At 35.8% G+C, this 13,376-nt stretch overlaps 1 protein-coding gene across 1 annotated transcript in view; it reads right to left on the bottom strand.

Moving 5' to 3' along the window:
- Nucleotides 1–2,193: 2,193 nt before the first annotated feature.
- LOC129278897 (E3 ubiquitin-protein ligase TRIP12-like) overlaps nt 2,194–13,376 on the bottom strand; it is a 62,046-nt gene continuing 50,863 nt past the window's right edge. Inside the window, exons 37-42 of the mRNA XM_064111628.1 lie at nt 13,186–13,350; nt 12,608–12,772; nt 11,439–11,552; nt 9,685–9,779; nt 8,094–8,197; nt 2,194–7,696 (exon numbers count right to left, since the gene is read on the bottom strand). Of these exons, the coding sequence (XP_063967698.1) occupies nt 7,500–7,696; nt 8,094–8,197; nt 9,685–9,779; nt 11,439–11,552; nt 12,608–12,772; nt 13,186–13,350 (840 nt within the window). The 3' untranslated portion in view covers nt 2,194–7,499. The remainder of the gene's footprint in view (nt 7,697–8,093; nt 8,198–9,684; nt 9,780–11,438; nt 11,553–12,607; nt 12,773–13,185; nt 13,351–13,376) is intronic.

Genomic DNA, 13,376 nt, shown 5'->3' on the forward strand with positions numbered 1-13,376 from the left:
AAAATTTATTTTCCCTAGGATCTCAAACAAAATAAACATAGCTGTATATTATATATTTTTGGTATACAACCATTTCTGAAGCATGAAATGGGCTTGGAATTTCAGGATGTAATCATTGATTTTAGCTTAATGGAATACTACTAAGATGGTGTTTAAATAGCCTTTTTACAGAAAATATAAACATTAGATATTTTTATGTGTAAAATTCAAATTTTCGCAAAGAATCGACAGATTGGAAAAGATTTTACTGACTGTACACTTTATGTAAAGATTGGAATTTTAGATGAAAAAAATATAATTCTCACTACCAAACCTGTAACAAAGCTTTAGACCTACATGTACTTTAAATTATTCAACTTGTTTAATGACTAAAGTATAGTATTTATACTGTCTTGAATACTTTTGTAAAATACAATCACTTCCAAGAAGATTAAGGAATGGATTGAAAATATTAAAGATGCCAAAGTTATATATTTACCTCTTACCAAGTATATATATATATTTTAATTGTGTATGGTTACAGCAAGGTGATGCCGTGTTTTACTGAAGAATTATGTGCTGAATTATTTGTATATGTTGAAACAGAGAATATAATTCATTTTGAGATCAGTATTATTGTCAAATTGCAGAGAAGATATGAATATATACGATGAATGGTGCTCTGTGTCGAGGTATGAGGTAATAAATTATAGAAACAAGAAACAATTGTGTATGAAGGTGATTTTTGTCTTGTTTCCTTGGGAAGGATGGGAGGGAGAGGGGGCATGGCATGACTGTTATAATATGTGACCAGCTACCCCAAAACCTACAGGAGGTCGCCAGGGAAGGTTCTCTGTAAAAATAGCCAACATAATAATAAATAATAAATAGAGAAAAATCAAACAAGCATTATGCTGAAAATTTCATCAAAATCGGATTTAAAATAAGAAAGTTAAGATATTTTAAAGTTTCGCTTATTTTTCACAAAATAGTGATACATGTATATGCACAGATCGGTGACATGCAATAGAGACGGTTGATGATGTCCCTCACACACACAGAAGAAATGACCAACTTTAACCCTGGATTTAACCCTATGCTCTATCCTAAACTCCAAACCTAATATAAAACCCTATTGCAACCAGACGGAATAAAGCCTTGAGCAATTGTCGCCCGAGCCAATGTTTGTGGCAGCCATGCTGTCAGTCTATTGAATGGATTGCTGTTTACTCCACAGGAGCATATTTTAAGTGTCAGATCTGTACAACTTTTCTAGATTTTGATTGGCCGAGTTTTATTTGTATCAGGACTTCTACGCCAGTCAGAATCAAGTAAAGAAACAAATATTGATGGAATACTCCCCTGATTTCACTCTATCAAGTTTTACTGTATTCATTTTCTTATCCGTCACCCTATAATTTTCCTTCTTAACTTAACATGTGCTGTTTTGCTCCTGTTTGTTATATCTCAGTGTTAACTCATTCAAGCCTTCTCTCCCCCCCCCCCCCCTCTTAACCTCCCCCAACCTACTTCACCTTTTAACTCCCTCTTTCATCTTTCTTCCCCTCTCTTTCCTTCACCTCATACTCTTGCCTACTCACTCTTTCTTTTTTTTTCTTTCTTTCTTCCTGTTTTATCTGTATAAAATCATGTCCAATATGTTTCAACCATCTTCTGATCATTATTCACTTCGTAATTCTCATAACTTTCCTTTTATACCCAAACCCAAAACAGAATACTCTCGTCGCACTATCCAATACAGAGGTGCATCTCATTATAATACTCTTCCCCATCACATTGAATTATTGGAAAATATCGATGCATTCAAAAAAGGCCTTAAAAACATTTTTCCAGACTTCTTGTAATTTTTAGTTCAGATCCCTCATTCTTACTTTATCTTGTATATATATTGTAAATACGTTTTTTCTTACTTTTTCACATTTTGTCAATGTCTTTATCGTAAGTCAACTAAGTTTTTATTTTCCTGTATTATATTTACATGTATATCTATGTAAGGGACCCCTCTGTAAAACAGCGTTGATATTTTATCAACGCTGAGTAGGGCAATCCCTACGTCTTTTTAACGATAATTTCTTTGTAATTGTAAATATATCTATCGTTGTTATAATTTCTAATTGACGGAAAATAAATACAATACAATGTCAAAATCACAAAACACATGTAGTACAACAATAAACCCACTCCTAACTCGGATTTAACTTGGTCATATTTTTCATTTTTTATTGAACCCATCGAAGTGCATTTTGTTTCTCATATTTTAGACTACACGGCATCTTTACATATTACAGAAATCATTAATAAAAATCCAAGAAAAAGAAAGAAAAAATCTAGCAAAAAAGAAAAGAAAATTAAATCTTTCATGTAATTTACACTTTCGGTTTAGATGAACCCAAAATAAAGTCCACCCACAATCACACATGAATAACAGAGAGAGAAGGAGAAGAGGAAATCATACTTCTTTTTACGTCATTGCATCAAAACTTTACACCTTACATTACATAGTGACAGGAAAAGTGTACATCAATCATTCTCAAAAAGTATTTTCAATATAATACATTAATGATTTTTTTATCTACATGTATATCAGTGTACATACCAATGTATGTATCACATTACATGTACATCAATGTATATATATCATTATTAATGTATTTCTCTCATACAATTTCTTACACTGCTATTTCTCATATGCTTCAAGGGAAATAGTTAATATTTCTTTCATATTATTTTCATCCATCATATTTATACACGAGATTTAGAACCGAAATGTAAATATGCAAGAAAAGAACAAGTTAATGGTTCTACAGAAATACTGCAAGCATTCTTAAATCAAATTAGAATGATAATTTTCTTTCAAACATAAATAGAGTGTCTATTGTATATAGCATGCTGCATGTATAGTGTTTGTTAGCCCCACATTGTCTTCAGAATATCGTGTATCATTCTCTAATTCCAACTACATGTATCTGATGAGCATCGGGGGATTTCTACATCAAATTCATGAGGGAGAGCTGGCATATGAAAAACATAAAATAAGGCATGCATGTGTACATGTATGTGACCAATTTATCATGGACTTCAATTTTGTTGCAAAGCCGTTCCCCTATTTGAATGGTATGACGTCGTCTATCTACGTCCATGCAATGGACATGAGAAATTTACGGCATAGTAATTCTTTCTTTTTATCAATCTACCATTTTTTCCTCCGTTCATCCAGTATAGTCTACGCATTTTGATAATTATGGATCATATAAATATTGAGGAAACATATACAAGGATGAATGCTCAAATATTCTCACTATAATATCTAAAATTTCAGTATAATAATCGACAATCCTCCCTGGTTTTGTCTGCGCTTTGGATATTAGATCCCCGTAAATTTGTTAACTACCATTTATAGTTGTTTGGAACAAAACCATACTATGTTTAAAGTTTAAACATTCAAACATCCGTATAGCTGAACAGTTATCTTAATATCCAAAAATTCTTGTAAAAAAAAAGTATATATCCCATACACTTTGTCAGTTCTATTATTGTATTGAACAAATGTTGGCTTGCATTGGCAGGACTACTGACCTGTTTATCAGATCTCTATTGTGTTTTGTATATATACAAGTAACTTTGCCTAAGTCGACTCTTTTGGGAACATAATAAAAACAAAGACATTGTACAGAGATGAAAACAAACTCAAGACTGAGCAAAAGATCTCTAAACCATTTTCACTAAGCTTTGGGCTTACATATACTTTTCTGTAATGAATAAAACAATCCCTAAATCTTTGAAAGCAATTGTGTTATACGTCTTTCTCTCTGTGACCAATATCTAAACTATAAAATGAGCAAGGACACTGAGAAGTACTCTTCACAAAACAATATAATGATCAACTTAAAAAACAATATTTGACTTGCAAAGTGGAAAATACTAGTACCTCATATGATGTGTACGTGTGAACTGAAGTCTGTGACATTGAAAGTGAATACAAAAGATCAATACGCTTTTATTTTCTTGAAGTGCGAATGAATTGCAAATTTCCTCTGTGACTACATAAACTGTAAGACGGAATCATCCCTTTTTGTTTTTCCTTCAACACTTTCAATCTTTATATTAACCAAATTTCTTGAAAAGAACATTAATATGCAAACACAAGGGATCAGGGGCCCATTTCATACAGAGTTACAACTGTTGTAACTTTTGTCATAATGGCAACTACCATGGAAACCTTGATTCTGATTGGCTGCTGAGCCCTGTTACCATGGTACATGTAGTTGCCATTATGGCAAAGTTACAACAGTTGCAAAGTCCTTTATGAAACGGGCCCCAGGACAATCTTATACCTACATGAAACAGCGTTAACTCGACCCTGGTCATTTTATTTGTTATAAAATATACATGTATGAGACAAACTTGCTTCAGACCAATCAAATTCCAGTATTTCAGGAGCTTAAAACAGTAACTGCTAACTTACAGTTGATAACAAGTTTTGTGAAACAGGGTAGTTGGGTTTTCTTTTGCTGCTGTTATCTTCAAAGGGCTCAGCAGCCTATCTTACAAACAATCTCAACTTGCATGGGCGTTATGAGGAGTGAGGAATGAAGTCTAAATGGTTTCCGAGCCCCATAATGCGTTAGGGAATAATTTTCGCAGTTCGCTCCACATTTATATTTTTGACACATTTCTTTTAGGCAATAATCATATTCTGTGCCTTTATCTTCAATGAGCTCTGCAACCTACAGATCCAAATGATCTTAAACTGCATGGACGTTACGAGTGGGTAATACAGTCAAATGGTTTCGTCCCCAGCATACATCAGGGAATCATTTTCCTGGCATCACTTCGCAATTTGCTCATTTTTTTATGACTGCTACACAATATTTCTTTTAGGCAGCATTTTTTTTTTTTTTTTTACATAGGACTGTACAGAACACAGTTGAAAGCTTTTTCTCTTACAACCAGAAATGCTAATCAAATTCAAAAAGTAAAATATTGCCCTGCAGATATTTTAGTACTTGATCCGAGGTCTGATATTTATGATTGATGACATCGACCGTTATTTGCAATCAATTGTACAAACCAACTGTTCAATCAATAAGCTAATGTGTTACAGGTCCCAGACTTACAAAGAGTTGCGATTGATCCGATCAACCACAACTATGGCCGGCCAGCAACGTCAACATCTAAAACGCAAATTTTGTCAAAACATTTTCTAGATATGACATGCATTCATACATTCATCATTCGCTTGAAGATTCAGTGTGATTCTCTTTGTTTGTAAAGGAAATTGCCCAAATTTCCTGTAGAAAAATTATGGTATGAATGGATTTCCATAGAGTTGAGATTGATTGGATCAATCGTAACTCTTTGTAAGATGGGGCCCTGTGGTACCAGGAGATTGGACTTGGGCATAATTACCTGTAAATTCAGTTTGATTATCCATACAGGCTTGGTCAAGCCTTAAAAATAGGAGTCAAATTTTCTAATGTTGGAAGTGTTTCATACACAATGGAGGCTTATACCACTTTACATGAAAAACTGAAGCACCCAAGCTTCGTACACGATAATAGAAATAATGTGAACTAGTTTGAGTGCGCGAGAGTTACATTGCAAATTGAATCTTTGGTGTAATAATATACATATTTTGCTTTAAATGAATAAGACCTTAATATGCAAAACAGAAATCATAATAATCATATGCGATTTACATAGTGGTTAATCCAAATGTTTCTAAGTGCTGCACATTACTACCCAGCTAAGGCATTCTAGGAATGACAAACTATCCCCTGGATCCAGATGTGTCTTTAAATAGTAAGGGGGAAAAAAGAAACATAGATCAACCTACAAATGTCAGAGCAAGTATTCCTATAACATCATAATAAGTTCTCAGTTTCTGAAGACTAACTCCAATGAGCGTTGATTGCAATGTTACATGTGATAATACAGTAGTAGCTTGAGGGTCATCAGGAAAGTAATATTTCCTGTATTATGAGCCAATATAAACTCTGCTCTAGCATGGATGCAGAAATCCAGTCTCTGGCAATTCTTGTAACATACTGTACTGTACATCTACTTAATGATGGCATGTCCCATTTGTTAAAGGGATGCATGGAACGAATACACCATACAAAGAAATGAATGGAGGAATAAATCCGACGTTACGTTCAGATATCTATATGGTTTGTGGGAACATGTTTCTATTCTGAGAAAAGCATACATCTGGCTTGCTCTGTATGTCAATACCGGTAATTAAAATCGTTGGTGATATTTATCTTTTCTCATTAATAATGAGGTTTCTCTGGTGCTGGATCCTCGTCTCAGCTGTTATTTCCCTGGCTCCACATTAGGTCAAGTAGCTCCACATGGATCCTACCAGGAGCTTTGTAATGAGTGGGACAGTGTCCTGGAAAATAACTACAGAATGCTAGACAGCAATCTTCGTGCGATAGTCGAAGACGCCCTCTTAAAGGGTCTGTTACTGGAAGGAATGTTATCTTTGATTTCAGAAGCCTAGGAGCCACCTTGGTGATAGTTCGGCAGATCCTCCAATTGTTAGGTCCTTTGCAGGACAAAGGAACAATATTCGCTTTGAATTGTAACAGCAGACCTACTGCAGCACCCGTCTTAGTGTGCAAGTCACAGAGATCCTTCGCTTGTTCTCCTTGAATGATTACAGAAGACTTGACACCCATCTTGGTGCAAAAGACGTGTTATCCTTCCCTTATTAAATCCTTTGTCCAATTACAGATTAAGTCCCAGTGTCAACTCGGTGTGATAGTCACAAAGAGCCTTCCCTTATTGAATCCTTTGTCCAATTACAGAAGAACCTAGCGTCATCTTGATGTGATAGTCGCAGAGAGCCTTTCCTTATTGAATCCTTTGTCCAATTACAGAAGAACCTAGCGTCATCTTGATGTGATAGTCGCAGAGAGCCTTCCCTTATTGAATCCTTTGTCCAATTACAGAAGAACCTAGCGTCATCTTGATGCGATAGTCGCAGAGAGCCTTTCCTTATTGAATCCTTTGTCCAATTACAGAAGAACCTAGCGTCATCTTGATGTGATAGTCGCAGAGAGCCTTTCCTTATTGAATCCTTTGTCCAATTACAGAAGAACCTAGCGTCATCTTGATGCGATAGTCGCAGAGAGCCTTTCCTTATTAAATCCTTTGTCCAATTACAGAAGACCCAGCGTCATCTCGGTGTGCTAGTCACAATGATCCTTCCCTTATTGAATCCTTTTTACGGTAACAGAAGACCTAGCACCTATCTTGGTGTGATAGTCGAAGGTCATTCCCTTATTGAATCCTTCATATGACTACAGAGAAGCGCATCAATCTTAGTGCGATCTTCATAGAGATCATTACCTCATTGAATTCCTTGTATGATTACAGAAGACCTAGAGTCCATCTAGGTGCGATAAGTCAAAGAAATTGTTCTCTCCAATTACAGAGACCTAGCTTCCATCTTGGTACGACAGTCACCCCTCGTTCCCCTCAAGGAGCCTTTGTTATGATAAATGGAAGGACTGTTGTCCTTCTCGAATGGCTATAGAAAGCTTAGATGCCATGACTTCTCTGGAGCTATAGTCGGGTAGCTTTAGGTAGTTCACACATGTCATCACCGAGGGAAGGAATTTATCCGGGTCCTCGGAGCCTTCGAACATCTTCCTGACGATTGTGAGAGGAGGATTCAAGGACCTGAAACCTGGGGTAACAATGGCAGAAAATAAAGAGGGTCAGATAATTGGAAGATAGTATCAAAAGCAGGCATACTGATGCTTTTTGACATGCTTTCAGAGTAAAAATCGCATGAATGAACAGAACACTAGAACAAAACAATATATAACAATTCTATATAATTTCTTTCTAGCATTCTGTTCATATTGAAAAAGCTCCAGTACGTCCACTTTCAATGCTATCAAAGAGGGTTTATAATGTGGAAGCATTGTAGTGTAGGAATCTGACTTTTCAATCAGTTGTGATTTTACTTCCACTCCATAACTCTTATTTCATTCAGCATTTCATCAAATGAATAAATAAATAAATGAATGAATGAATAAACATATAAATAAATACATAAATAACTAAATAAAATCACATACCTCCTACAGGGAGCTTGGGGCTGCCAGTGACGAACTGAAGAAACTCCCTCTGTTGGCCATCTGTATACGATGCCATCAGCTCAAATAATAGCTTCACGCCACGACTGTGGATGAAGGGAAAAAAAACAATCAATACCAGTTATGCTGCAGTCACATTAACCCTACAGTGTCCGCAAGGGGATCAAAGGCTGCCGTTTTACGCATTTCTATAAGAACCGCATACAGGAAGCTGGAACAAAAATTATAAAACAGCTGTTTTCGACAAGCCCTACCGCCATCATAGGCGAAATGTGACTGCGTCATTAAGCATTGTAAGCAAGGAATCGGTAACAGTGATGATGGAAATAATTATCAGTATTTGCATAAAAGCATAGGAGCCATTCTCCATCATGCTTGTGACCAAAATCCTTTATTAGCGTGGGGGCGTCGTGGTCTAGTGGTTAGGACCCTCGTCTTTCAATCTGAGGGATGTGAATTTGATTTCAAGCCATGTCATGTTTTCCTTCAGGAAGAAATTTACCCACACTTTGCTGCACTTAAATGAAACCAAAAACCAAGAAGAGAAGCAATCTTATTGGAAAGAGTGAAATAAGAGGAACAATTCAAAACAAGTTTCATCAAAATCGGTTGTGAAATATGCAAGTTATGGACGTCTTGTTGTACTTTCTATGGGATCCTCAAATTGGCAAACATGCTTCAAAATGGCTGTTTTTGTGGACAACTCTCCATTTGTTTTGTTCATAATTTCTGCACTTAATCAGGGTGAGGTCATGGTACCCGGTAGGAAGAAATTCCTCGTATTTGATTTGTACTAAAGAATCTCTAGTCATTGATATTATAGGAATCTTAAACCAAACAGATGGTGATATTGCAAATAAATGAGAATTCTATGTTTTTGTTCCATGACAGTGACCTTCAACAAAAGTAAAATTGCCATTTTTTTTTATTCAGAGCAACATTTAATGTGATTCTTTTGAAAATAACTTTGACCTTGGTAAATGTACATAAAAGGCCACAAATAGTGTCTGGACCCCAATTTAGAGGGTCTTGTGTTCGAATCCCACCACAGTCTGGCGTCCTTTGGCAAGGCATGTTAATCCACACTTTGCCACTCTCGACCCAGGTGCTAAATGGGTACCCGGTAGGATGTGAAAGTCATTTTTAGCTTGTCCAGTACTGTGTGCACCTCACCGGCGACTGACTGGAATACTCCCCAGGAAATGGAGGATGTGCACACAGGCTGATAATATATCTGTAAAGCGCTTAGACACGTCATTCAGTTGTATTAAGCGCTATATAAATGCTGATTATTATTATTAATTATGATATTTGGATGTTCAGTTCTTCGTTAAGAGTAGTATTCTGATTCCATGCATAAATTACACACAATTAGCTGAATGAATGAAATTGTACAATTTTTCAGAAAATGAAGTACTTCATTTTAGTAACTTCTTCTATGAACAAATCAGGCCGTCAATTTTCAGCATTATCACGCATTCCACAGCCAAGATCATGGGGGCCTGGGAGCCCCCCCCCCCCCTTTATAATCAACTAATAGCCAGGCCTACGTGTACTTATAGTTAAACCTTACCTATCGTGTGTATAGCCATGATCAGGCCTGCAGCATTCTATTAAGGTCTTGATGTCCCATGGTTCACTTCGATTTCCACAGAAAAGCTGATCCAACTGAAATATTAACAAACACAACATTTCAATCAAATAACTCATTTTCAGTCATAAATATCTCGATAAAATCACACATGAAAATTATTATATTCTTTGGGGCCAATTCATAAGTTTTTTTTTTGTATCTTACCCAAGAATGGTGATCTAATGTGTCACGATATATCACCATAAAGCTAAAAAAAGGGGATATTTTCCAGTTGTGCGTTACTTTTATGAAATACTACTCTGCCTGTTGAATCCCTCAGAGCACCATAGAAATTAACAGACATAAAAATACATTTATTACATCAAGCCTTAAAGGGGAAGTTCACCCTGACAAAAAAGTATATTGTAAAAATAGCAGAAAAAAAAATAAAAATATTGCCAAAGGTTTGAGAAATATCCATCAAAGAATAAGAAAATTATTAGAATTTTAATTATATGATTTGTGACGTCATATGCGAGCAGGTTTCCTACATGTACATATGGTATGGTAAAAAAATCAATCAAATGTCATTTTCTCAAAAAACTGAAAATGATTTTTACTGTACTTGCATTATATCAATATACAAATCATTTCACACCCGTTTCTTAAAAGAAAACAAAAACAAGTTATCACATACCATTAAAAAATTGAAATTTATGCATTTTATATTACATAACATATGGGCCAGCTGTTCGTTTATGATGTCATAAATCCAAAATTTATAATTCCAATGACTTTCTTATTTTTCTCAAATCAATTTGCTCTTTATAAACAAACTTTTCTTCAGGGTGAACTTCCTTTTTAACATGCTTTTACAAAGGCCAGTATAACGGTTCATTAGAAAAAGCCAAATTCTCGTAACAGATGACCAATGTCCAAAACCAAGGCGATGCCCAAACAGTCTTTGGCTATGATAGATTCATAGCCAAATACTGTTTGGGAATCTACTAGAGAAGGCCAAACACCGATTTTAAAATCGATTTGACTCTGGCTGAATCTTGACAAATTAACATTAACCTAGACCATGAAATCATATTTTGTTTTTCTCCGTTCCACTTTGAGCCTCATTTTTTTTTAATCGTCCTTATATCCTTTCTGGGTCTTCAGATGTTTAAATGGGCTTTAGATCAGGGCCCCCATCTTACAAGGAGTTACGATTGATCTGATCAACCGCAACTATGGAAAGCCAGCAACATCAACATCTAAAATGCACGTTTGTTCAAAATATTTTCTAGATATGATGTAAATTCATACATTTATCTTTTTCTTAAAAATTCAGGGTCCTTTTCTTTGCTTACAAAGGACATTGTGCAAATTTCCTGGAGAAAAAATTAGGACATTGTTGGATTTCCATACAGTTTCAGTTGATCGGATCGATCGTAACTCTTTGTAAGACGGGGCCCAGACAGCTACGTGTAATGGTTCTGAGTGAAGAACATGAGAAACTATGGAAAGCCAGCAAAGTCAACATATGAAATGCATGTTTGTTCAAAAATTGTTCTAGATATGAATGTATATCCATAAAGTCATTGATTTCTTGACAATTTGGTGTGTTTTCCTTTGTTTACAAAGGACATTTTGCAAATTTCCTGTAGAAAAAATTATGACACTGATGGATTTCCATAGGGTTATGATTGATTGGATCAATCGTAACTCTTTGTAAGACAGGCTCCAGAGTTCTTAGAAGATCTTACCTCTTCACCGTAGAAGCTTTGTAGATGAGAGAGAGGAAACACCGATTGGAAACCATCTTTAAGGGCCTCAAACTGCCTCGATACGCCTTCATTCAGGGTCCAACGTACAACAAGCTGAAACACAGTAGAAAAAAAAACATGGAAACATGAGTGCACAGATATTTTTTCTCTAAAATTTCTATGATTAAAGGGATGGTCCAGGCTGGAGATATTTATATCTCAATAAATAGAGTAAAATTCACAGAGCAAAATGCTGAAAATTTCATCTGATAACAAATAACAAAGTTATTGAATATTAAACATTTGCATTATTCCAGTGAAACAGTTCTAGGCATGGCTGCATGAATATTCGTTAGGTGGGCTGATGATGTCATATCCCCACTTGTTCATTTGTATTTTATTATATGAAATTAGGTTAATTCAAATTTTTTCTTCCAAGAACTAAAACGATTGGACTGACAACTGATTAAGTGTATCAGTTATTTATTGCCGCAACTTATTTCATCATAATGGAGACACATCATTTACACATGTATGAAAAAATGAAACAATTACGATTTCATGTAATAACATAAGAAAAAGGAAAGTCGGAATATGACATCATCAGCCCACCTAATGAATATTAATGACAATGTGCATATAACTTTTTTCACAAAATATTGATAAACTTTAAAATTCAATGGCTTTGTTATCTGGTTTTGATGAAATTTTCAGCATTTTGCTCGGTGAATTTCGAACAGACTAACAGTCCAACAAACCAACAGGAGAAGTGATTACTAAGTCTCTGCAGAACTTCATCAGGCGAGACAAAAATTGAAATATCACAATCTGTCTTTAAAATTGTGAAAACAATAACTTTTTAAATAGTTACCTTGAATTTTTACTTTTCACCCCCCCCCCCCCCCATATCTGCCAACTTTTCAAAATGAAAAATCATACTGAAACAAGAAAAAATTGCAGGCAATGACCCACTCAAAGTATACATAGATTACTTTTAAAAATCTTACTTTTGCTTTCATTTTGCCGTTTTGAATTAAAAAAAATAAAAAAAATCAAATCTGAAAAAATAAATCTTACTAGTTGGAAGGTATGTTTCAAACAGCCAATCGAAATAGACAACAAAATATCCATGACTCATATTTCTATAATAACATTTGATTGGCACCGACCTTGAGGTACTCATCCAGATTATGAATGGTGACATCGATATCCTTGCCTCCTTTCTTAAGTTCTATATTGGGGTAACCGGGTAGAGTGAAGTCTAGTCCAAGCTCTTCCACTGGGCTACCGTCTATACTCAGTGACTCTAGGGCTAGCTGTAGACTGGCAGCGGTCTGGGGGTAAAGACACATACAAAGAATTAATGACGTTCCCCAGTTATGTTTATGCGCATCCCTATCTGAGCATATTTTACGCCAAGCGCGCTGATGTCGCAATAACTGATAACTGGACAGGTGAGTAGTCAGCTATAGGTATCAGCTGATATTTTTCCAGTCATCGGCACTCTAACAGAAAATGTTGATGCGTTATTTTACGAATATATTAGCTGAAATAATCTGTAGACCAAAAGTTGTCAGTGAAAATCACTGATTGTTTCCTGAAAAGCTCACCTGTTGCCATGTCTTACCTGACGGGTCATCAACAGGCCTTTGGGGAGAGTTTCACAAAGCATCTTATTTTCAATGACAAATTTGCTCTCAGCCAATCAGATTCAAGGATTTCAGTAGCTTATAACAATGTGTCTTACCTGGGAGGGGTCATCAACCAGCCTCTGTTTCTGTTGGCCAAGCTCTTCAAGCTGCTGGAAGGATCGGGCCAAGGTACGGTCGATGTACTGCAGGTCGGCCGAGGTCAACGTAGCCTCCTGTCCCAAGAGCCACTTGTAGAATGGCAGGCTGAGTGGAATGTCAATCTACAAGCAGGAGAAAAGAATGATAG

The sequence above is a fragment of the Lytechinus pictus genome, chromosome 16 (assembly GCF_037042905.1).
Source record: "Lytechinus pictus isolate F3 Inbred chromosome 16, Lp3.0, whole genome shotgun sequence".
Taxonomy (NCBI): Eukaryota; Metazoa; Echinodermata; class Echinoidea; order Temnopleuroida; family Toxopneustidae; genus Lytechinus; species Lytechinus pictus.